The sequence below is a fragment of the Abramis brama genome (assembly GCF_963993115.1).
Source record: "Abramis brama genome assembly, chromosome: 8".
Classification (NCBI taxonomy): Eukaryota; Metazoa; Chordata; class Actinopteri; order Cypriniformes; family Leuciscidae; genus Abramis; species Abramis brama.
The window spans coordinates 26,477,974-26,503,888 of NC_139970.1; the positions used below are offsets into that span (position 1 = coordinate 26,477,974).

A 25,915-nucleotide genomic window follows, 5' to 3' on the forward strand; every position below is an offset into this window, starting at 1 on the left:
CAGGTTGTGAATGTGTTGTGGAGTCAATGGCTTATGGTGTTTATATATCTTAAAATGTTATTTTACCCAAAAATACGTGCAATTTGAGCACTACTGCAGTTCCAATAAAATTGTTTACGGAGAGTTGGCTCTCAAGTTTATTGAACATTGTGTGTGTGGTTGTGATCAGTTTTTTTTTTTTAAGCCACATATGAGTCATATAGACCAATTTATTTATTGTGTCGCAAATTAGCTCAAAAGGGAAACATGAATAATTAATAAACTTGTTAAATAACTTGTAAGAATTAATTATAAATATTTGGATCAGTTAATCAAATTATCTTGATGTAGCTGAATAAATATTACAACAATCAATCTGTTTGTCCAGCGAACACTCAGTATTGATCGTCTATCGACTCTCAGAAAGGATATTTTTCATGGCCACAGAAAATAACTCTTTCTAAGCATGTAGCTTCGCATCGTTAAAGGGACATTGATTTTAAAAGCAGGGACCAGAATAAAAACTCATGTGAAATGTGCACAAAAGTTTTATTTAACTAAATCGTAAACGCATTACTAATCTAAAACACATACACACAATCAAGCATACATGGGTAAAATGTAAAGTGAAAGTAAATGAAGCTATGGAAAAGAGTCATTTAAAGGGATAGTTCGGAGTAAAATCAACCTATAGGGTCCTTTGCACCATGACCTCGAGCCAAACAAAAGTTTACAACCCTTTGTCTTTGAGCATGGTGTTTTGCATATTAGAGTGGGCTGGCAGTTTGTGTCCCTTCATACTCTGAAGTAATATAAAGAATACGATGCATGCTATGAAGATGTGATGTACAGCAATGTTGTAATTGTTTACATTGTTTAAATTATTATTCTTTAATTTATTTATATTATATAGTTGTCTTTTTACATTTTTATTTAAATGTACCTAAAAATTTTTTTAATTTTAATTGTATTATTTATTTATTTAGCTTGACACTCTCAAAGAGTGCCCTGGATATAAAAAATTGCATCTCTTTTTCTCTTCTTCAGTCCCTTTAAAAGGTGAGTGTTAGTAATTCCTAAAAAAAATCCCTTATTGCCAGTGCCCTTTTAATTCCTGCTAATTAGTCACATTTACTGATATTTTGCATTTTTTCCTCAGCCAAACAGATGGCTGTTAGTCCTGCTGAGATTTGGCAACTGTAGCTGCCAAAACACCATTTGACTGTTTTGACAGAGAGGTTGAAGTTTTCTTTCATCTCAGTTGAAAGACAGATAATTATTTAATCACAATGTCTTCTAATATCTGATGCACCGTTCCGCTTCACTGAACGGTCCACCTCTCCATTCATAAATACGTAAATCATTTGGCCCATACAGCTCATTTACGGCACAGAATTAATGTGAACACACGAGTTTGGAGTGAGATCAAGTGAGAGGGTCTTTGAGTGTTCAGAATAAAGCACAGGATATGAATACAAATGCTGTCCTCAACAGAGCAGAGTCAAGTGTGCTACATCCAACAGAAGATTTATGGAATGAAAATGTGTCTCTAATGCTCCATACCAGAGGTTTCAACCCTGACAGAACATATTTTCATGAGTTTTGTCCAACGTTTAAGGAATGCATATTTGAAAAAAAATTATTAGCATTATTAATGCAAACAAATTGTAATAATTACCATTTATTAATCTTTGTTAATGTTAATAAATACTATTGTTCATTGTTAAATGTTTATTCAGAATGCATTTACAATTAACTAATGTGCATTATAGTAATATTAGTATTCATTCAATTCAGTACAATTCAAAATATTATTGTTATTGCATGCATTAACCAGTTGAACCCTATTGCAAAGTGTAATTGAAATCTTAAATGCCTGATGCAGAGCTACAGTCTTACACAGAAAAAAGAACATGTTTGAAAGTAAGTATTTTTTATTTAAGTTTGTTTCTTTAATGTGTATGCATTAAATGTGTTATGTGTGTGTGTGTGTGTGTGTGTGTGTGTGTGTGTGTGTGTGTGTGTGTGTGTGTGTGTGTTAGATATATAAATATTCTTTTTCCTGGGATAGACACATACACACAAGCACAATTCTTTTACATCTGCATTATTCTTCAGACTAACTGCATAAGGTCTGGATTGATCAATCCATACAAATGTAATCTGAAGACGGTTGTAACCTTTAGCCTGTTATTTGTCCCAGAGCTCCTGTGTGTCTGCAGGACAGATGTATTCGCCACTATCACTGCCTCCAGCTCTGGAGCGCCTTATAACTGCTTTATTACCACCGCTGCATGCGCTGAAGACGGACCGAGCCAGGTGGTCACGACCACAGGGAAACCGAACGCCGTTTTCTGCTATAGCCTAATTACACAGATCTTCAGGATCAGATAGATCGGGCTGTTATCCAGGATGGTATAGCTCATCTGTCAACCTGTGCAGAAGGGAACTGTCCCCTCAGTCGTGATTCCTGGTTCGGGAAAGCGACAAAATCTCGCTTCATTGGATGAAGAGGCCCTGAATGGATCGACGCCTCGCTGTCAAGGCGAATCTGAGAAAATAGCTATAAAATAGTATTATTAACGCACATTACTCGCCTTCGCGCCTCGGATTATGTTGGCGTTTCCATGGACACATCGCGTTGATGCGCAGGTACGCGGTTACACAACCATGTACGGTGTTTTGATGCATGCTGTAGGCTATGCAACCGACATTTTAACAGAAAATGTTTTATGATTCAGCAGTTCTAACGCACCACTGCATCTTGTGATTGAGTTTATTTTGCATATCACGCATTTTAGCGCGGAAATATATTTCTAGATGTAATAAAGGTGCATTAGCGGGGATGAATCGGTGGTTTAGAAATACATATCTGCTGATGAGCGGTTGCGTTAATGCAGCATTGCTGAATATCTGCAGATCATGATGTGTGAATACATGACGAAGGGAATTCCCCGTGTTATCCGATAGCGCTGCATGCCGTCGTGAGGAAACAGTCACGGCTCTGTGGAGCTTGTGTGCGCGTTGGGCTTCACCTGCAGATTAATTCATGATAATAACACCTTTATGTGATAACGTTAAATATGTTGTATCGCACAGAACTCAAATGACGTAATACACACTTCTGCTGAGTAATACAAATATATTAGCCTACACATTAGGCTATTTATTTCATTTAGCCTATTTATTACACTTTTTTCGACAGCGTACAGTAGCTAGACCAATGTTCAAATTTACATCGATAAATAAACAGATGAGATTGGTAACTTACAATGAAATTGGATGGACGATCCAGGTAACGTTATAAGACACGGAAATTCCTCCTTCCCTGATCCAGTGCAATTGTCTTAAAACGTGTTCTTTTTGCATAAAATTAAACAGCATATAGGCTAGGTTTCAATCAGATTTTTAGTTGCTTTAAAAGTGATTCAAGTAAGTGTGTCTTTATAGCAAATATACCCTAACTGAATTCGCGGTCGCGTGAGGAGGTAACCATAGCAACAGAACGCCGATCTCGATTTTTCTTTTGAGATCAGTAGGCTATCAGGCGACAGGCGTACCGTCGGCGGTATATTTGGGTTATTATGTTGTTATATTTGGGTCAGTTATATATATATATACATATATATATATATATATATATATATATATATATATATATATATATATATATATATATATATATATATATATATATATGCTATATTTAAAAACATCTTACATAATTGGCATATAGCTAAATGTGCTGGAGTACTTGTACAAGAATATGTGTGAAAAAAACGAGAAAAAAAAACCTATAGATATCCCTTAAAAAGTAAACCCTCTGAAAGCAGCTGCATAATTTGCTTGCTGATTTTGATATCTTTATTACTGATGCTGCAGTACTCCCCCTGTCATTCTACATTCACAATGCTGCATCACATTTTCAGATGCAGGAGGTGGCAGAGTGAATGTTTGACTGTATTTGAACATTATCTGTGACAAATGAGAGAGACCCCTTTAGTTCATTGCTTTTTATTCCCCGCAACCAGTTGCAAGAAACCACTTGAAAAAATGAAATAAAAAAATAAAAAAGCCTTTGTAATAATACATAATAGGTATTTGTTAAAAACTACTGATCCATAGAAGAAAATGTTTATCAATCTTTCCAGAAGAAGCTGGGACTTAAGTGATGAGCCCGAACAGACTTCTGTTCAGTAATGAATTGTGCCTTAAATGCTTGCAAGATGCAAGACAAGGTCTGTTACACTGGCAGTAGTGTGCAGTTGCATGCTTGTGTGTGTGAATGTGTTTGTAATATAGAGAGTGGAACAGTAACGCTCCTGTGCCATTCTCTGTGCCAGCTCCCCAAGGTGCCCGTTATGTCAAGTAGCAAAGACTGCAGTAACCTCCACTATAGTGCACAGAGGGGTTCCTGTAGTGATAGCAAACACTGCATTCATGCATAGGTGAACACAGACCTCATTTACTATTTAATGGACTGTAAGATTAGGTGTCATCCGCATGCAAACACTGCAGAAACTCTCTGTGCTGACATCACCTCCTGTAATTCGCTCATACACACATGCACGCTCGCTCAAGCATTTTTCAGACATGCAATACATTGTCATTCTGCAGTGTAAGACTTCTAATTCAAAATGTGGCAAACGGCCACTGCACGTATTGCACGCACAATGCAGTGATCCACATTATTTGTGGGATACTTTTGGAATTCTTCATGTTCGGTCAGAATTGGTGAATAAATAAGTTCACATTAGATGTTAGAGAGTGTGGAGTTTGAATGTTTGTATAACCAGCAGATATATATTATTTAGTTTCTACAATAGATACATTATAATGCTAAAAAGAAACTCCTTTCATCAATTTTATTAGTCTTTTTACTAACACTATTTTGAAATCTGGAAAAGTTTTATGACATACATTTTCCCAATTGCCCATGTCAGTGATTTATGAGGTATAAGGAGGATGGCTGAGCTGGAATGTTTTAAAAAACCAAAGATGCTGCTGAGTGCAAAGAAATGACATCCACTAATCCTCCCACTGGTCCTATTTTTACTGGAGGTGCCTTTGGAACTGAAGACCTGTCAAATGATCATAAGAGAGTGTATTTGTGGGGCACACTTTAATAAAAAATTAAAAACTGCATGGTGTCTAGACCATTATTTGGTTAGTGTCTTCATGGGTGCATCGTACTATGGTAGTTAATAAGCGAGTTATATCGTTGTATGGGGAACACATCAATTCAAACTTCAGTTTATGAACAAATGACTCCTATGAACTGGTTCTGTTGAATTCAGGTGTTACTGGAATTTTGACAAATCCTTCACTGAATTAACCTGTGCTGTTATTGTTAACTTAATTGAAATAAAGCCGTAATAAAATACAAAATAAATATTAGATGAAAAACTTAAACTAAATTTAAAAAAAAAAGAAAATTAGAAATGTTAATTGGCTGATAAATTAAAGCAATATAGAACCTAAATTTGGTTGTAGAAATCACAACAATTACTAAAATGAAAACTGAAAATATAAAAATATAAGCTAATTAAAAATATTAAAAATACTATAAATATATAATAATAAATACATAAATTATACAAAAATAACACTGGAATTGACTCTCTGAATCGGCCTGAATACTGAACTGAAAGTGTTATCATTTCAGTGATCAAAATGTAGCAAGTTATGTTTACTTAAGGTTCATGAAACTTATGTCTTTAATATTAATGACTGTACATATGAAACTGTGTAGGACTGTAAAAACTTTCTCTTTACTGACATTTCTCTTTCTTTGTTCCTCTCTCTGTCTCTTTGTCATTTTCCTTACCATTTCCCACATCACTTTCCTATTCCTCACACTTATTTGTTAGCTTCTAAAGACTCTAAGATATTTGAATTAAAATAATTTTCATCTTCTTCATTGTGTGTTTATCGGTAACAATATCAGATTGTTCTGACGATATTCTCTTAGAAGCCGAGGAGGATTGTGTTTGCTAGCTGGAACCCATTGGCCAATCAATTGAAATAACTGAGCTCTTTTAGATTAATTAAAGATTAATTAAACACCTTATTCTCAAATCGTTAAGGTCAATAGCCATTATCATAGCCAAGTGCTCTAACAGACGACAGGCCAGAAGAGTTCCTATCTGGTCCTTGACCTATATGTCCAGACAATTACAGTTCAGGCCAGGTCTGATCCAGGATTCAGGTCAAGGTTCTCGATCATTCCGGCCTTTTCCTCAAATCCCCAGTCCATAGACGTGCTTCCACACAGTTGCCACCATTCGCCCCTCTCTCGCCACAGCAGTTCTCCCGTCCAGGCCCCGCTCCAACCCGGCGTCAGGCATGGCGCCTCAGGGGCGGGATCACCTGGCCACACGGGAGTCTGCAGGTCGTAGACGGAGCCCAAATGTGCGGCACACACTCAGCCCGGACAACCTTCGGAGCTTAGCCGAGCGTGGCGGGGCCGAACAGGCTGGAGTTGGACTCCTCAGAGCCAACAGTGATACAGACCTGGTCAGTTCTCAAGGGCGATCCTCACTCACAGCTTCTACTTTAGAGTTCACTATGGGCCGGGGCCAGAACTTGGTCATCTCATGGGATATCAAGGAAGAGGTGGATGCCACAGACTGGATTGGCCTGTACCACATAGGTAAGGCTTGGTGTTATTGTGACTAGCATCTAAATTCCAGTAGTTCTGGGTTTTAAACCAGTCTGTTTGCTCTACCTTACACAAATAAAATAACTTTTATGTGCAATTAACTAATAGTTTTCAAATGAGATTGAATCGATTTAATCTAGTCATGTTGTATGAATTTAAATAAATTGTGTCATGTTTAGATATCTAAGTCCTCATTTTATTTAGTCATGAATTTATCAGTTTTTATATATTTATTTTTGATGCTAGTGATAATGTGCCAAGCTGTGGGTTTGTAGTCTCAAAAGGAGACGACATCTTGTAACATGCAGATGGTTTTCAAAACAAGATTTGGGGTCCTTTTATCATGCACATGAGGGTGACACTCAAAAGCCACATATTTAAAGATGTTAACAACACATGATGCCACATAACTCAAAAGGGGCGACAAACAACACCGCCAGTGATGTTTTGTCAGGCCAGCACACATACTGGGAACCAGGTAATAAAAATTATTAAGTAAATTTTTAAATAATCAAAATAAAATTCTGCACAAAAAGTATTCTCGTCACTAACATTAAGGTTATGAAGGTGATAACGCTGCAGTCTATGTGGAGGTCAGAAGGCAAAAATATCTTAATTTGTGTTTCGAAGATGAACAAAGGTCTTACGGGTTTGGAACGACATGAGGGTCAGTAATTAATGACAGAAATTTCATTTTTGGGTGAACAACCCTTTAATAACTTTGTTATGGTGATACAAAGTTTAAAAATTGCTCACAAAAGTACAGACTACAGAGAAACACAATATAGTACAAGTATACTTTAAATTAAAAACAGCAGGACTCTACCAGACATGCTGTTAGGTATGTTTACTAGATGATGGCAGACAGATCCAATCATCCTCTGTGCCCTTCAGTCCTCATCCTCAAACACTAAGATCACAATTCTCACTGTCATGTAAAAATATGAGACCGGAGCAAAGCGATACATCTGGGCACAAAGCCACTAACCATCGACTTGAAGGCCAGCAAAACTTCATTACCTGCACAAGGGTCTTATCTCTAGGGGGCTCTAGGTTTCAACGACTAAGCAAACATTCAGTAATGGCCTCAATGTATTCTCTCCCACTTGTTCATTAGTAGATGACTAATGCTGTGCAATGTAATTTACAGAGCCACTGTAGATTCTTTTCTTCTTGTAAAACTTGTCATCCTTGTGGGGCACTGTTCTGCTAATTTGGTTTATTCTACCTCCTGTCTGTGCCACCCATTTGCCACCTACAAATGCCCAAAACAGATTCTATAAACTGTTGGAAACTTTTTTCAGATGAGACCTGTCCATCAAACATGTGGGACTGCAAGAACCGTGGGGTTAACGGTACACAGTGTGGTCAGATTGTCTGGAGGCTGGAAGCAGGGTCGTACTTCCTTGAAGGTGAGTGACACAACTTGATGTTATAAAATGGACCAGGAGGTTAGACAAAAGTAGAGATACATACTTTTGTAATGGCATGCACTTGTTTTACATTCTTGATGCTCAGACATGTTAGAAATTCCTACGGTTATAAATATGAAATGTAATTTTCTTTTTGTTATAAATTATCATGCTGACTCTACAAATATGCTGGGCAGATTTGTTATGCTGGCACTCTTATGGTTATCTCTTCTAGCTGAGACAAGGATCTGTTTTAAATACTACCATGGAGTCAGTGGTGCGCTGAGAGCCACAACTCCCTGCATCACAGTCAAGAACCCCAGAGCCTCGGTCAGTGTGTGTGCGTGCGTGCGTGTGTGTGTCAACAGCCGATATTATTCCTATGTAAATAGACAGCATTATAGCTCACAAAAACGCATGGTGTGGTAAAGTGCTTGGCTTTTCAATCCAGTTTAGTGTAAAACAGTTGTTAGTCTGATCAAATAATAAATCATACAAGATATAATAAAACACTTCTGGTGATTCATTAAATGAAAGGTCAAGCACATTGCATTGGGGGATGAGGTAAACAACACAATGTGCTGTGGTTTTACATAGATAATTTGCATTATACAATGCATTATACCATTATACACATGACGTGAGCACAGCATGGAACATTACTATTCAAATGTTTGGGTCAGTAAGATTTTATTTTTTTAAAGAAATGAATACTTTATTCAACAATGATGCACTAAATTGATCAAAATGATAGAAAATGTATTTATAATGATACAAAATATTTTTATTTTTAATAAATGCTCTTCTTTTGAACTTTATATTCATCAAAGAATCTATTTTTTTTTTAAATTACAATAGAAAAGAGTTTCACAATATTACTATTTTTAAGGCCCATTCACACCAAGGACAATAACTATAGCGAAAATGATAAAGATATCGTTCTAAAAATCATTTTAAATATAAAAGAATAGTCCACACCACAATTATAACGATAATGGTAACAATATTGTTGGAATCACTTTCAAAACTATTTTTTCCAACTAATAAATTATAAAAACAAGACAGCCAATCAGAATCCATCCTGCTTTAAAGAGCTGGAGCATTTAAAGTGACAAAACTGCAGAATGCCCGTTAGTGCTGGCGCTAATATATTAGTTAGTATAGTTAGTTATTTTTAGTGTTTTTATATGTTATTTTGATCAAATAAATGCAGCCGAGGTGAGCATATTCTAAAATCTTGCCGATCCCAAGCTTTTAAATGTTATAGTGTATTTCGTAGTTTTTTATTTCAAACATATATTTTTCACTGTTTTTATAATTCAGAAACAATTGTCGTAATTATACTGTTTTTACTGGCTCACAATATCTGTGGAATATTGAACATGTTTGCTAGCAGATGATATTATAAACAGTAGGCTAATACTGTAGCTGTCTTGTTCACTACAGGTCAGACTATGATTGGTAAAGGTTACACAGTCTATGAGGTGCTAAGTGCTGAATGGCTATTTGACTGCAGCCTCACATCATGTATGTTTGGAGGTCGGATATTTCTCAGTTCCCATAAGTGCAGGCCATTTATCATGTCGTTGGATGGATGTAGAGGAATCGGTCATGTACATATGGGAGCTCTCTCCTCGACACCTGCCTTCCTGTAGAGTTTCAACTCTATTGAAACACACTTGAGCCAGATAATTACATTGTATTCCTGTTTTCTGTGTCAAGTAACCTGAGGAGGATGACCACAGTGAGAAATTATGAATATTAAAATATTAAGATACTTATTATTTATCACTGTAAGTCTATGTTCAGAAGAAGGCTAGGTGTCTGTAGCCACTCATATTATGTCGACGATATGTTCTAGGTCGACGGTCAAGATGAAGGACAACAAGCTTCAGAGAGCAGTCGAAAATTGGTCAGCTTTACCCTATCAGGTGTGTAAGAGACAAAGAGGATTCAACTAAATGTCAATGACTTGTGACGTTATCCTAATCCATAGATTTATCCGTGCGTTTTTTTATTACTGATTAGACTGTTGTTTGTTTTTAGATATCCGGGCTGTGGGGCTGAAGAAGGGGATGTTTTTTAACCCAGACCCTTATTTGAAGATGAGCATTCATCCAGGCAAGAGAAGTTGCTTTCCGACCTTTTCCCATCATGGCCAAGAGAGACGATCTGGCATTACAACTAACACTACTAATCCTGTGTGGAATGGAGAGGTGACACACACACACACACACACACACCCACACCCCCCCACACACACACGCACGCTTGAAGCACAGATTCTCTAATGCAGACTGTGAAAATACAGACATGTTCACAGTCATGAACTGAAACAGTTGATGATGTGTTTGTTTTCCAATTCTCTCTTTGCTTTTCCATGTAGAAACACACTTTTGTGGCTCTTATGACAGACGTATTAGTGATTGAGATTAAAGACAAGTTTGCTAAAAGTCGACCAATTATTAAACGCTTCCTGGGTCAGTTGAACATTCCGGTGCAGATGCTGCTGGAGAGACATGCATCAGGGTGAGTGTCATGGCAATGTCTCATCTGATCGTCACCACACCACAGTGTGTGATCAGTAATACACTACCGTTCAATACTTTGGGGTTAGTAAGATTACTGTAATAAATAGTGACAGTAAAGCCATTAATAATGTTACAAAAGATTTATCTTTCAAATAAATAACTGTTTTCAACGTTGATAATAAAAATAAATTAATTTCTTGAGCACCAAATCAGCATATTAGAATGATTTCTGAAGGATCATGTGACACTGAAGACTGGAGTAATGATGCTGAAAATTCATATTAAATTATATATTAAAATATAACAATACAGAAAACAGCTATTTCAAATTGTAATAATATTTCATTACTTTTCATTACATATTTTCTACTATTTTATTACTTTTGTACTGTATTTTTGATCAAATAAATGCAGCCTTAGTGAGCACAAGAGACTTCTTTCAAAAACATTAAACAAATCTTACTGACCCCAAACTTTTGAATGGTTGTGTATGTGTGTCAATTAATACATGTTTATATGGCTACAGGAACCAATCACTGAGCTTCTCTCTATGCCGTCGTTTGCCCACTGATCATGTGAGCGGTCAAATGCACTTTAAAGTGGATATCACATCTATAGGCCAAGATGGTGAGATCACATACAAACACATTTGGTCTGGCTCAGCTTATAGCTACTAATTTCAAATGGTTTTGAAATAACTTGTACCCACCTCTCATAGATGTTTCCCATGAGACGATTCTGGGGGCAACAGCCCTCAATGGAGCTCCTGGAACCCCTTCAGATGATGAAGAGCTGCCCCGTCCTCTCCAGGTCCCATCAGCAGGCCCTTCGCCCACCGGCTCCCTGGGTTCCCATAGAAATGGGGAAGGCAGCAGCATACCTTCCCCAGACACCGAAATGTATGGAGCCACCCTAGATGATGAGGCCCCTTCTTCTCCAGACCTGCTCCAGGGTTCCTTCAGTGAGCAGCTTGATTCCATTGAGGCCCCTAAGGGCCCGGGCGATAGGCCTTTTGGAGCAGCTTCTCCCAAACTGCGATCCAGCTTTCCCACACACACACGCCTCAGTGCTATGCTGCACATTGACTCTGATGAAGATGAAGAGAGGTCCGCTGTTACGGAAGTCACACATCCAACATTTAATGGTGTTTCAAGGACTCAACAAACACCTCCAAAACCACCGATTACACAACCTGCACGTGAAGGATCTGTAGAGGAACCTCCAGAAGAGGCTGGGCTGGAGTCTGAAATAGAGACTCTGAATATAGGAGCAGAGGTGCCTCCTGAGCCTGAGGTCATGCCGAGTTCAGTCGCCCCTGAGGTGGAAACTGCCAGTTTGATGGAGAGGCAAGAGGAAGAGGAAGTGGAGGCAGAGGAGGAGGAAGAGGGACTGGCACCCAGTGAAGAGCTGGCAACTGAAGTTGATATTTCTTCTATGGCATCTGACTGCTGCCCGGTCCCTACATCTGCTTCTCAGGTCAGTTGAAGATTTAAGTGGGTCAATGACATACAGTATAAGAGTGTCCAGATCTTTTACAAATCTAGTTTAAAACAGTGTTGTCATTGTTAATTAAAACTAATAAAATTGTCTTCATTCAAAAATAAAATATAAATTGATAAAATATGAAATATAAATAGATGAAATTTAAAATTACTAAAACTGAAACAAATCAAATTATAAACATAAAAAAACTAATAAAAATGCCAAAAGCACATAACAAATTACTAAAACAAACTAAACTTAAAATGAATACTGAAAATATAAAAATTAAATAAATACATACTATGATAGTGTATAAATAATAATAAAATTGCACTTGTTGTTAGAAGTGTAGTCTTTGTGTTCATGTTGAAACACTTATACTATGTTCAAGAAAAAAAAAAAATCAGTTTAAAGACTCCACAACTGTCATGCTCTGTAATCATGCTCAAGATAAAATAACATATTTATTTACGCCATGAATGTGTATTTTAAAATATATCTTATAAATTGCTCCACAAGTTGCTCCACTTGCCTTGTCATAAAAAGGACAAATTCCCTAATTTTTTTTTTCAGCGTTTTTCTCTATGTTGGTGGCACCACATGACTTTTAAGAAATAATAATAAAAGATTGTGACAAACTCCATAATATAGTTTGCTTTTCAGAAATGTCATTCTATTAAGGAGTATTTATTTTTGATAAATGAGCATTGTTTTATGATTTCAGGACTGTTTAATATCTGATATTTTTTATACATGCCCTAAAAATCTAAATTAAAAAATTAAAAATCATATGAATAGAAATCTATGAACTGCTTTGTATTGTACATTGTATTATTGTATTGTATTACATTGTATGTATTTATGATTAAATTAATAGGTAGGGGAAAATAATGAGTGTCACATCATCAATCCAACTGGCTCTTGCACTAGACCTGAAATGTTTGATGCTAATAAAAGCAGAGAGGTGAAGTTTATATTTCTCTATGAACTTGATCTTTATAGGAGGCAGAACAGGGGGCAGAAGCAGCCATTGACCCAGGGGGAGAAGATCTTTCAGATGATCCACCCACAACTTATGAAGTTGCTGAGACTGCTGAAGAAACCCACCCAACTAATGAGCAAGTGAGGGACGCTCCAAAACCAGAACCATCAGCCAACGAGGAGGAGGAATGTGAAGATGTGACCGAGGACACAATGTCCAGAAGGTGGAGCCTGGAGGCAACAGCAGGTGTGTCACAGGAGGACGAGGAAGAGGAGGAGTTAATGCCATCAGGTGACGGAGAATCTGGGGATTCTGAGACCTTCGTTACCGAGACTGAATCAGAATCAGGTATTCACAGAATCATTGAGCTGGCCTTCACTTGACAATTAATTTTAAATGGAAAATGAATCAAATATGAGTTTGGAAATACATCCTGATTCTGTATGTAAAATGTTGCGCAGGTGTCCCTCAGATAAACGGAGACCAGCGTGTTAGTTCCCTGCCATCTGTACGACAAGACGTCCACAGATACCAGCGTGTGGACGAGCCCTTACCTCCCAGTGAGTGTGTGTATGTGTTTCTGTACTTTCGCATGTGCTTTTTCTGTTGTGTCTGTAGATACTTTGCTTATGTGTGTTTGTTTGAATTGACAATTTCGCCAAATTATGTCATTTAGGCTTGATGACTCAATCAGGCACCTTCACATCCTACTCTCCATTCTCATTTCCCACCTTTCTTTTCTCAGACTGGGAGGCTCGTATTGACAGCCATGGCCGTATCTTCTTTGTGGATCATGTGAACCGCACCACCACGTGGCAGAGACCCACTGGCCCACCTGCCCCACAGGGTCTGACCCGCTCCAGCTCCATACAGCAGATGGAGCAACTCAACCGCAGGTTAGAGCTCATGAATATTGAAAAAAATAATAATAAGAAGAAATATAACAATTTAAATGATAACAATTTTGCACATTCAAAACTGTTTTATAAGCTCACGTTCCACTGGATCAAAACTGACCCTGGAATATGAAAGGTGTATACACTATACAGTAGAAGGGTTAATGCATTACCGAAAAAGTGATTGCTGTATTTTATTTCTGGCAGGTATCAGAGTATTCGTAGGACAATGACCAATGAAAGGTCTGAGGAACCGAGAGTGGATGATCCTCCTCCTGAAGAAACAGACCTGCTGTCTCACTCCATCTCTGGTAAGCTGTCAATCAAAGTAAGAACTACAGATGATAGTGTCTGGGAAAGTGAATGAATGCTATGCTGAGATGAATGTAAAATGACTGAGGCTGGGCAGAATGAGAGGTTGTTGTTCAGTCTGTTGATGTGTCTGTTCTCATGTAGAATACCGGCGGGACGGCTTTATGGGTCAAGCCAGCTCACGGTCTCGTCTGGCTTTGCTGCTTCAGTCTCCTGGTGCAAAGTTCCTCTCCAGTCCAGACTTCTTCTCTGTTCTGCATTCTAATCCTGTGAGCTAAAGCACACAGAGACACAGATATCAGTGCTTACACGCACACCTGAAACTAAGACATTGATAATGTATAGCCGGGCGTTATTACAAAACTACAGAGCCCTGCACATTACATGTGGGGAAAAAAACAAGATTGTGGCCAAATATTCACTCATTTTAGATATAACTAAATTAAACAGAGGGAATTAATTAGTAACTATAGTTAACTAAAACGATTGAATAAAATAATAATAAGTCATTGGAGCAAATTCTTAATTTTTGGCCTCAATATATATTTTTTCTTTCCTGTGTCAAATGCGTTGCTCTCTACAAAACAAACCCAAGTGCAAAACCTTTTTTTTTTAAGTAATGACGATGAACTCGACATTATCCAGCTTATTACATGGCTACTTACCAAATAAATACATGGACATGAAATATTTAATTTTGAATTGAAATTATCTTAATGATGATCTTACTTGTAGATTTGCTTAAAGCTTGTGCCAAGCAAAATAGTCTATTAGAACATAACACTGCTTAGCAACAAGACGGATGCTGCAGCACTATTACAATTTTAATTTATATTATTATTATTATTATTATTAATGTGTAAACCAAGTACATTTTTTCGGGACTAGTTAGCAAACATATTTAGCTACATTGTAAAATGTCTTCCTCTGTTTCAAGATCTGTCTCACCCATGTCTTTGTGTCTCTTAAATAGTTTTTCTGAGCAATGTTTTCATCTTATTGCTTTAAATGGGGACTCCTGAGCTTCTAGACATCTAGCAAAGGTTTTATGCTCACTGTTTATTTTCAAATACAGAAGTCCTCTCAGATCATTTCTACTGTATTCAGTAGCTGTGTTTTGAGTCGCAAAATGTTGCCAATTTGCTATTCTATATTGCTATGAAATTAGCAGTGGTATTTTGCGACAGATGATGGTCAAGTATCCAATCAGAATGAAATATTCAGAGAGGCGTGCAATAATTTTGACACATTTCCTGATTTGATCTCTTCATTTCCCTTTCAGAGTGCCTATCGCATGTTCACTAGTAACACGTGTCTGAAGCACATGATCAGTAAAGTTCGACGGGACGCCCAACACTTTGAGCGGTACCAGCACAACCGGGACCTGGTAAACTTCCTCAATCTGTTCTCCAACAAGCAGCTGGAGCTTCCACGGGGCTGGGAGATGAAACATGACCAAACTGGAAAGGTGTGTGTGTGATTTCTCCTTCTGTAATTGTGCTTTTGTTCTGTCTTAGACTTGCATAAGAGTAGTGTGACAGAACAAACTGTACAGACAGAAACTGAAATCTGAGTTAGTATGTTCATGTAGGACTGTCTGGTTGTCTTCTTGATGCCCAATTAGTGTTTCTGACAGGAAACAATGAACAGATGCTTGTCTTATTTATTCTTAAGGGCCCATTAGTTTTGTATGTTTCATGGACAGCTGTTTGCTCAAAGCCTGTTTATGTGTTTATGCATCACAGGCCTTCTTTGTGGATCATAACTGTCGTGCCACAACATTTATTGACCCGCGGCTGCCCTTACAGAACTCCCGGTCCAGCGGCCTGCTGGTTCACCGACAGCACCTGTCCCGCCAACGAAGCCACAGTGCAGGAGAGGTAAATATGGTACATATTTCAGTAATACATTGTGCACTAACCACATACACTTCCATTCAAAAGTTTGGGATCAGTATGACTTTTTCTTTAAAAATAAATGCATACTATTATTAAGCTAGGACGCTGTCACGTTTTGTCGAGGAATAAGGAATACGAATGACTAAGAACACTTCAAATAGACTTTACTGAAAAACAGGAGAAATATGACACATAACCCTAGACAATAACCAACAAAGGGCTGAACAGAATAGGGAGTATATATGAGGGAACTAAACAGGAACAGCTGGACAATGATTAACTAATGAGTGACCAAGGTGGCAAACGAGAAAATCAGGAGAACATGCAAAGAGCAAACAGAAAAAGTCACCAACAGAAACGCAAAACAGAACATGATTGTGACAGATGCATTAGAAAAAAAAGGTTTCCACACAGTTTCTACAAAAATATTAAGCAGCACAACTGGTTCCTACAATGATAATAATAAGGAATCTTTCTTGAGCACCAAATCAGCATATTGAAATAATTTCTGATTTCTAATTTCACTTAAGACTGGAGTATTGACTGCAGAAAATTCAGCTTTGCCATCACAGGAAAATGTTTAAAAATATATTAAAATAGAAAATATTTAGCAATATTACTGTTTTACTGTGCTTTTGATCAAATAAATACAGACTTGGTGAGCATAAGATACGTCTTTCAAAAACATTCCCAAACCCAAACTTTTGAACGATAGAGTAAAATAAAGAGATAAAGAAAAGAATGTTTTGTCATTTTGTCAGTTGCGTTGTTTCTATTTTTCTCCATTCGCACTGGGTATCTCTGCCCATCTCATTGCTCCTGCACGTGTTTTTAATGTGCTATCCATTGTTTTCTTACATCTAATAAACTCAAATGGGGGCACTGTCATTAGGAAAATACACTATGAAATTGTGAAACCTCCTCTGATGTTTCAGGTAGCAGATGACTCTCGCTCTCCAAGTCCTCCTGTCCAGGGCCGGTCATCAAGAAACAGTCAGTACCAGGACATGGTGCCTGTGGGTGAGTGGGTGCGCTCACGTTTACACAGTGTGCACACACTGACATATCATCACATGAGTACAGACACAATACACATCTGTGTTTTTACAGCTTATAATGAGAAGATTGTCGCTTTTCTGCGACAACCCAACATTTTTGAGATTCTGCAAGAAAGGCAGCCAGAGCTCGTGAGAAACCACTCCCTTAGGTACATATTTCTGCAGTTTTATGTTTCATCCACAGATGGCAAGAATTTGGTACTGCACCTTTGAGAGATTGTGCTGTAGTTATTTATAATTTTCATGCTACAATAGCTAAATGCTAAAAGTTTTTCATATGTTTTATGGTTGGTTCAGAGAGAAGGTCCAATTCATCCGCAATGAGGGGCCAGCTGGGTTGACCCGTCTGTCTAGTGATGCAGACCTGGTTATGTTGCTCAGGTTAGTGTGTGCACCTTTTGCAACATGTTTAATTACAGCTAACCGTGTGCCTGCCTGTTTCCCTTTGCCTGAGATACGCATGCATTTGAGTGTGTATGTACACTACCATTCAAAAAATAGTATGATATTTTAAAAAAGAAAGTAATACTTATTCCACAAAGATGCCTTAAATTGATCAAAAGTTACAGAAAAGACACTTAAGTTATATTGTTACGGAAGATTTCTATTTAAAATAAATGCTGTTCTTTTGATCTTTCTATTCATAAGAGAATCCTGGAAAAAAGTATCATAGTTTCCACAAAAATATTAAGCAGCAAAATTATTTTCAACATTGATAATAGTAAGAAATGTTTCTTGAGCACCAAATCAGCATATTAGAATGATTTCTGAAGGATCATGTGACACTGAAGACTGGAGTAATTCTGGAAATTAAGCTCTGCATCACAGGAATGCATTCAAATAGAAAACTGTGATTTTAAATTGTAATATAATTTTTTGTTATGTACTGTATTTTTGATTTAAATGCTTCCTTGGTGAGCCTTGATTTCAAAAATATTAAACATATGTTCAGACCCCAAACTTTTGAATGGTAGTGTATATGTTGGAAAAAAAAAGCGGTGTACATATTTTATGATGGCCTGACTTTGTACACCTAGCTCAGGTTAGAATACACATACCTGTTACCTGGCCCTCTCTCCTTGCAGCCTGTTTGAAGAGGAAGTGATGTCGTATGTGCCGCCCAATGCCTTACTGCTCTCCAGCTACTGTCATGCCTCCCCACAGAGCTCCCCTGGTGAGAGGTCACATGACCTGGACTCGCATCTAAATAAATTATTTCCTTTCCCCCCCTTTTTCCTGCCTTGTGTCCTCCATTACAAGACTAAATAATGAGAAGTGGAAGACCCTGTGGACTAATTTGAATGTTTACCTGATCACGCATGTTATGTTATTCTGGTTATAATATATGCTTTTAAATGTTGGAAGAGCCTTGCATTGTGGATACTAGATTTGCCAAGTTTCATCTCAGCTTTCGTTCCAGTTATTCACATCTTCTCTTGCTCATAGGAACTCCACGGGCCAATGCTCGAGCCCCTGCACCCTACAAGCGTGATTTTGAGGCCAAACTAAGAAACTTCTACCGCAAATTGGAGACCAAGGGCTACGGGCAGGGGCCGGGAAAAGTGAAGTAAGTTCCATCTTTAAAAAAAAAATTGAGGAAATAGAGATAATTCTCTACTATTCTCTCTTCTATTCAACAAGCAGCTAATGTTCACTTCTTATTCTATCTCTAATCTTGTGTGTGCAGTTCAGTGGTTGGTTGAAAGCATTCAAATCCTGTCTAATTAACAATCTGAAATGTTTATATAATGCTTGCAAAATGATGAAATGGAATGTTCCCTTAATGTTTGCATAACCAAGAGAAAGGGTTTTAAAATACAGTACCTGTCAAAATGTTTTTCAAATAAATCTCTTATGTTCACCAAGGCTGCATTTATTAATCAAAAATACAGTAAAAAAAGGAATCTTGTGAAATATTATTACAATTTAAAATGTATAATAAATAAATGTAATTTATTTCAGCATCATTAGTCATCAGTGTCACAGGATCCTTCAGAATGTTAAGCAGCACAACTGTTTTCAGCATTGGTAATAATAATAATAATAATAATAATAATAATAATAATAATAAATGTTTCTTGAGCAACAAATCAGCATATTTGAATGATTTCTGATGGATGATGTGACACTGAGTGATGCTGCTGAAAATTCAGCTTTGCATTACAGGAATTAGGAATAAATTTCTTTTTGAAATATATTCAAATAGAAAATAGTTATTTTACAATATTACTGTTTTTACTGTATTTTTTTATTAAATAAATGTAGCCTTGATGAGCATAAGAGACTTCTTTCAAAAACATTTAAAATTGTAATGTTTCCAAACTACTTTATATGTAAAAAAAAAAAGGATGTTTTAAATGTTCAGAGAATGTTCAAAAATGACCTTTTTATAACTTAATGGGAACGTTAGGAAAACATTCTTAGAACATATTTTTGTTAGCTGGGTAATATTTAAAATAAGTAAAACCTTCTACCAAGAAATAAAAATTGTATATTTTAAAACTCACTTGAATTTGTCAGCACTAATACAAAATATGGAGGCACTTTTGTTATGATTATGTTCATCTGTCCTTCTCTAGAATCTTTGTGTCCTGATATGGTTTCCATCACTGTCTAGGTTAATAATTAGAAGAGATCACCTGCTGGAAGACGCTTTCAATCAGATCATGTGCTATTCCCGCAAAGACCTCCAGAGAAGCAGGCTTTATGTCAGCTTTGTTGGAGAAGAAGGGTTGGTATACATATTTTCTATCAAAGTGAAATATGTTTCTAATTAATTTGACCTGTATATTATTGAGATCATGTGAAATCTCTACATTACAACAAGTGTTTTCATCTCATTGTAAATGGCAAACTTACTTCAAATGAAGATGCCCCTTTAGTTCTATCATTTTACATTTTGTACTTTAAACCACATCACTGTATTATTACATATATGTGTGCATTGATTTGAAATGATTAGTGTATTAAATATACATGTTTTTTTCTTTTTCAGATTGGACTATAGTGGTCCATCCAGAGAGTTCTTCTTCCTGGTTTCCCGAGAGCTGTTTAACCCATACTATGGACTATTTGAATACTCAGCTAATGACACTTACACTGTGCAGATCAGTCCCATGTCAGCCTTTGTGGACAACCATCATGAGTGGTAATCAGCCGATGGATGGATGGATGGATGGATGGATGGATGGATGGATGGATGGATAGATAGATAGATTTCATTCTCAATCAATGTCCAAAGGGCATTTTTAGACTTATGTTGTGTTTCTTAGGTTCCGGTTCAGCGGACGCATTCTTGGTCTTGCTCTAATTCATCAGTACCTGTTGGATGCGTTCTTCACCCGACCCTTCTACAAAGGCCTTCTTCGCATGTGAGTCTTCACATTGAGCACAGGAGGATGATTCATATTTGCTTCATGAACTGTATCACAGCTTTCTCTTTTTCTTGATTGAACTACTCCAGACTTTGTATAATTGTTGTATAATTCTGTCACATTATATGTAATGTATTTCTCTTTGTAGCCCATGTGATTTGAGCGATCTAGAGTTTCTGGATGAGGAGTTTCATCAGAGTCTGCAGTGGATGAAAGACAATGACATTGAGGATATGCTGGACCTCACCTTTACTGTCAATGAGGAAGTGTTTGGACAGGTCCGAATGGCTCATGTTTGTTTGTGTGTGTTTGTGTGGTTCAGGTAAACCCTACATTTTTTGGTCCCCAAGAGGAAAACAGATTATAAATCACACTAAGTGACATGTTTTGAAAATGTTAAAATGCAGAAAGTTTTCTGTGGTGTTTAGGGTTAGGGGATAGAATATACAGTTTGTACATTACAAAAATGATTATGTCTATGGAGTGTCCCCATAAAACATGAGAACACCCAACACAACGTGTGTGTGTGTGTGTGTGTGTGTGTGTGTGTTTGGCATCAGTATATTTAGAGTGCTAAAATGGGATTTAGCTGATCTCTCAATATTTGATGGTAAATATTTGATCACTATTCTGCATCTAGAAAAGTCCTAAATCCTAGCAAGAGTAACCTATCATCAACAATGTTATTTTTATACTATTATAGTGTTTTTTAATTGATTAATATTAATTATTATTAATCATAATATTTTTTGCATTTTTATTTTTATATTTTCAGCTTTCATTTAAGTTTTAGTAATTGTATGTGCTATTGTCATTTAAAAAAAATAATTGTTTCTATTTAGCTTTATTTTTATTTCAGTTTTAGTAATTTTAGTACAGTTACTAACTAGTAATACAACTTTTTATTTATTTATTTCAGTTCATCTCAAAGCAACATTTCTAAAGGCCATTATTTCTAATAACCACACTGGTCCACTGTTAGCGGTGTTTGCTAAGGCAAGCATCGTTGTTATTAGTTCTAATATTATTCCTAAAAATATCTGCATCTGAACATCATAAACACATGAGAGTGGGGTATTTGGATGAGCAAACGTCCTAGCAACAGCTCAGAACACCTTAGCAACGCCATAACAATCACCCAAACAACGCTAGCAACACCCTAGCAACCAGAAATGTAAATCAGAAATGCAAAATCTATTTTAGTTAGTTAGCCTATTCATTGTAAAGTTGTATAAACTTGGAGTGAACTGGAGGATTCTTTATGTCAGATTACAGAGCGTGAGCTAAAGCCGGGTGGGTCTGGCATTGCTGTGTCAGACAAGAACAAGAAAGAGTACATTGAACGCATGGTGAAGTGGAGGATTGAGAGAGGTGTGGCCCAGCAGACCGAGAGTCTTGTGCGAGGATTCTATGAGGTATGATGTCGTCTGAATCTTTCAAGATTAATGACTTCTAGTTTAACTCCGTTGATCTGAGACCATGTGATTGTGCAGGTGGTGGACGTCCGACTCGTCTCAGTGTTTGATGCCCGAGAGCTGGAGCTGGTCATTGCTGGAACAGCGGAGATTGATTTATCCGACTGGAGAAGCAATACAGAATACAGAGGAGGTATTTTTTACTGAAAAAGATTCAGGTGTTGTTTCACACATTCAGGCAAGAATATCACAGACAGAATGTGTAAAAATGTTACAGCGGGATATCATAATGTGACTTTTTTTTCTCATCTCTGCCTTTGAAGGTTATCATGACAACCACATAGTGATTCGATGGTTCTGGGCAGCAGTGGAGCGTTTCAATAACGAACAGAGACTACGACTCCTTCAGGTACACTCAGATCTCACTATCACCATGGGTCAGATCCACTACCATTCAAAAATTTGGTGTCAGTCATTTTTTTTTTAGATAAGAAATGATGTATTAAGAAAGTATTTTTATATAAGAGATGAATACTTTTATTCAGCAAGGATGCATTAAATTGATCAAAAGTGACTGTTGAAGAAAAAATTCTACATCAAGTAAATGCTGTTCAATACTGAGCAAGAGACTTTCAAAAACATTACCTCATGAAGCTAATGTAGCTCAAAGAGTAGAGCATGTCGCTATCAACAGCAAAGCTGGGGGTTTGACTCCCAGGGAATGCATGAACTGATACAAATTGCACTTAATGAGCTCAATGTAAAACAAAACCTCTAAAACTGTCATTCTTATCTGAGCTCCCATTTAAACCAAAGCTCTTCTCCTGGTAGATCAGTGAAATTAGCCAAGTCAAAATGTGCTCTGCTTTCCTCCAGTTTGTTACAGGCACTTCCAGCGTTCCCTATGAGGGCTTTGCCTCCCTGCGGGGCAGTAACGGCCCACGTCGATTCTGTGTGGAGAAATGGGGCAAAGTGACCTCCCTCCCACGGTATTTCTGAGCTTTTTATGTTTAGTGCCTGACACACACATCTTACTGTGACCGTTATACGTTATCCCACACCGATGTTCAATCAGCTAATGCCATGTTGTCTTTATATGTTTGTAAAGGGCTCACACCTGCTTTAACCGCCTGGATCTCCCTCCCTACCCCTCTTTCTCCATGCTCTACGAGAAGATGCTCACTGCTGTGGAGGAGACCAGCACCTTTGGTCTGGAGTGAGCTCCCATTACAGCAAAAGTGCTACTGATGTTTTTTTTTTTGGCTCACCATACAGACTTTATTTTCATCCCTCACTCTTCACTACGACCTTGGTCACCGGACACTTACATAATTTTTTTTGACAAAGTCTATGGAACTGGAATATATGCCATCAAATGACTCATTGGGCATGTGCCAACTCCTGCTCTATAGTGTATGAACTCAAAGCCTGTGATAACTGCAATCAATTCTTCACGCAAAGAGACTTAAGCCCAAAGTATACTTCGGCCGTCCGCGTTTTGCAACAGTTCGCATAACGTAATTTTCATCATCAGGAGGGTCCGCAAACGTCCGCGCACACTGTCCGCGTGCAGCCCAATTTTAGTGTCCACGCGGACGGTGTGCGTACAACAGCGCATGTGCGAGTTGAGCGCTTGAAAACAAAGTCGACTAGATAGCGCGCACCCGCCAAATGTGTCTTTTTGCACTCGCGGCCAAAGGAGTATACATTGAAAGGCTCTGAAGACGGAGCAGAACGCGTTAAATGAAGTATACCTGGGCCTTTACACATTCACAGAAATCAGAGCTGGAATCTTTGTTATCTAGTTTTGGCCTTCAGATTGGTTTAGACCAGTACATTTTGATCTGGGTTTTAGGTCTTTGCCTTTTGTTCTTGACTGAGCTGCTTTTTTAAAAGTCAAAACTATATCTATAGGGTTTAAAGGAACAAAGCTGTGTTGATTTTTGATGCAGGTCTTTGTCATGGAAAGATAATGTCAGTTAAAAAGGAATTTTTTGGTTTCAGAGGTTTGACTTATGGTTGGCGTTCTTTGTTTTGAATGGTCTAAATGACATTGATCTTGGCTGCAGTTCTGAAAACTCATTCTTTTTGCCATCTTTTAAGAGAATGAACCCATGAAAACAAAACAGCATGCACCCTCTCTTATAGAGATCCTTGCACCATATGTAGTGGTTGTAGAATAGCAACCTGAACGTCCTAGGTTCAAACCCTGAAAAGAATGACCCATGAACTAGAGTTCCTCTATCACCTCTTGTGCCCTTGAGCAAGACATTTATCACCAGACTGTTCCAGGGGACTTTAAATGTAGTAATTCACTTTGGTCGCTGGTTAACTAGCAAACACCAACACTCAGTACTTTATATAATGCACAATTCTTTTTAAATCCACCTCTCAACCTTTTATGCAACCCGCAAATGTTACAAAAAAAAAAAAAAAACTATGAATGTATAAACACTGATCACCATGTGCAATGTGTGCAACAGATATTTGTGTATCAGGAATGGTAGATTTGTTCTTAGAGTTAATCATAAGGAGACCTATTGTTCTAAACTGTGGTGACAGACACAAAAAGTGGCCTTGAAATCATCTTTATTAAAATGTATAGTTGGCTGTAGTTAATATCATGGTGATGTGTGCAGTCCACTGGAGTCATTTAAAACCAGGGCTCCAGTGGTTAAACCAGTAAAAACAGATTAACAAGTTTCTTCTGCTATGGAAAAAGAAAAGAAAAGTGAAAGAAAAAGAAAAAACACGTTTTAGCATGTAGGGAGTAGCAAGCCAAACTGTGTCACCCTTGCACACGTGGTATGAAGTGTTTTGGAAATATGACATGGAGGAATCTCAGTGCAGGAATTTCCATTTAATGTAACTACAGATAGAAGCTAAACGTAAATAATGGATGAAAAGTTCCTCATTTTTGGGTGACAAGTTGCACCCCTCGTTTACAGACATGTCGTTTCCGTCTGTGGTCCCTCCACAAGCCCTCACACACACACACACACACACACACACACACACACACACACACACACACTCAGCAATACATGGAAATCACGCATTCACACCACACAAATGCAGATCTAGCCAAAGTTCAGATCCTTGGATATGGATTTGTCTTAAAACAGCTCCTTTCTCTATGTAATTGATCTTTGGATAAAATACTGCATGCAGGGTCGAAGAAGCAGTACCTGAGTTTGACCCTTAGATGGCGTTGTGTCATAGCTTGATATTGCATGCTGGAATTAGTGAAACAACAAGTCCAGATTATCTGAATTTGCATGAGAAGTTGCTGTTAATAAGGGATGGGATGGGATGGGATGGGATTGGGGAAATAAATAAATGAGAAAATAGAAAATGTCACTTCCATACTTTTCATACATCAGCTGTTATGTAAACCTTGTGGGTCACTGATCGTGTAATATGATGCTGATGAAAGAGCCATCACTTGAAAACAGTTGGTGAAAATGTGAACCTGCATGCGTTCCATGATGTGTCCATTTTTGTATATAGCTGTAATATATGTATGTCAGTCAGTCTTGTCCTGTGTTTAAATTATATTTTGCACTGAATGTACCAGTAGATTTGAGTGCTGTCGTGTCTGGACTCTTTTGTGTTTGTCTTTGTAGTGTTGTTAGAGCCATGATTTACATTTTATCTTTCTGCTTGGCCAATCAAACTCCACCTGTCAGCTTACTCACTGAGTTTGCATTCCCATGGACTAAAGTCCAGTTGCCTACTTCAGTTCAGTTGTCTACTAGGGACAAGAGATTCAAAGCAGACCTGCAAAGTTCCAGCTCCTCTGCATTTCACATTTGATGACAGTATTATAAGCTGCAAAACAGATAAGCAAACACTGAACACTTAAATGAAAGGAAGAATAATTACTTTAAAAAAAAAATATATATATATAAATAA

General features: G+C 37.5%; 1 protein-coding gene across 2 annotated transcripts; it reads left to right on the top strand.

The window, feature by feature from the left end:
• Positions 1–3,685: 3,685 nt before the first annotated feature.
• hecw2a (HECT, C2 and WW domain containing E3 ubiquitin protein ligase 2a) lies at positions 3,686–25,579 on the top strand. 2 transcript variants are annotated; one of them, XM_084123470.1, is made up of 29 exons: positions 3,686–6,631; positions 7,945–8,052; positions 8,288–8,382; positions 9,914–9,983; positions 10,099–10,268; positions 10,439–10,581; positions 11,110–11,210; positions 11,302–12,059; positions 13,068–13,395; positions 13,509–13,607; positions 13,793–13,943; positions 14,151–14,254; positions 14,400–14,524; positions 15,538–15,723; positions 16,001–16,144; positions 17,089–17,173; positions 17,264–17,360; positions 17,509–17,592; positions 18,297–18,385; positions 18,658–18,778; positions 19,829–19,942; positions 20,207–20,359; positions 20,484–20,582; positions 20,734–20,863; positions 21,854–22,000; positions 22,079–22,193; positions 22,324–22,409; positions 22,877–22,989; positions 23,109–25,579. In XM_084123470.1, exons 1-29 carry the CDS (start codon positions 6,325–6,327, stop codon positions 23,218–23,220), a joined length of 4,434 nt encoding a protein of 1,477 aa, XP_083979596.1. In that variant the 5' UTR covers positions 3,686–6,324; the 3' UTR covers positions 23,221–25,579. The 2 variants fall into 2 exon arrangements, with proteins under 2 accessions (XP_083979596.1, XP_083979597.1); XM_084123471.1 differs by having other exon boundaries at positions 16,001–16,135.
• Positions 25,580–25,915: the final 336 nt, after the last annotated feature.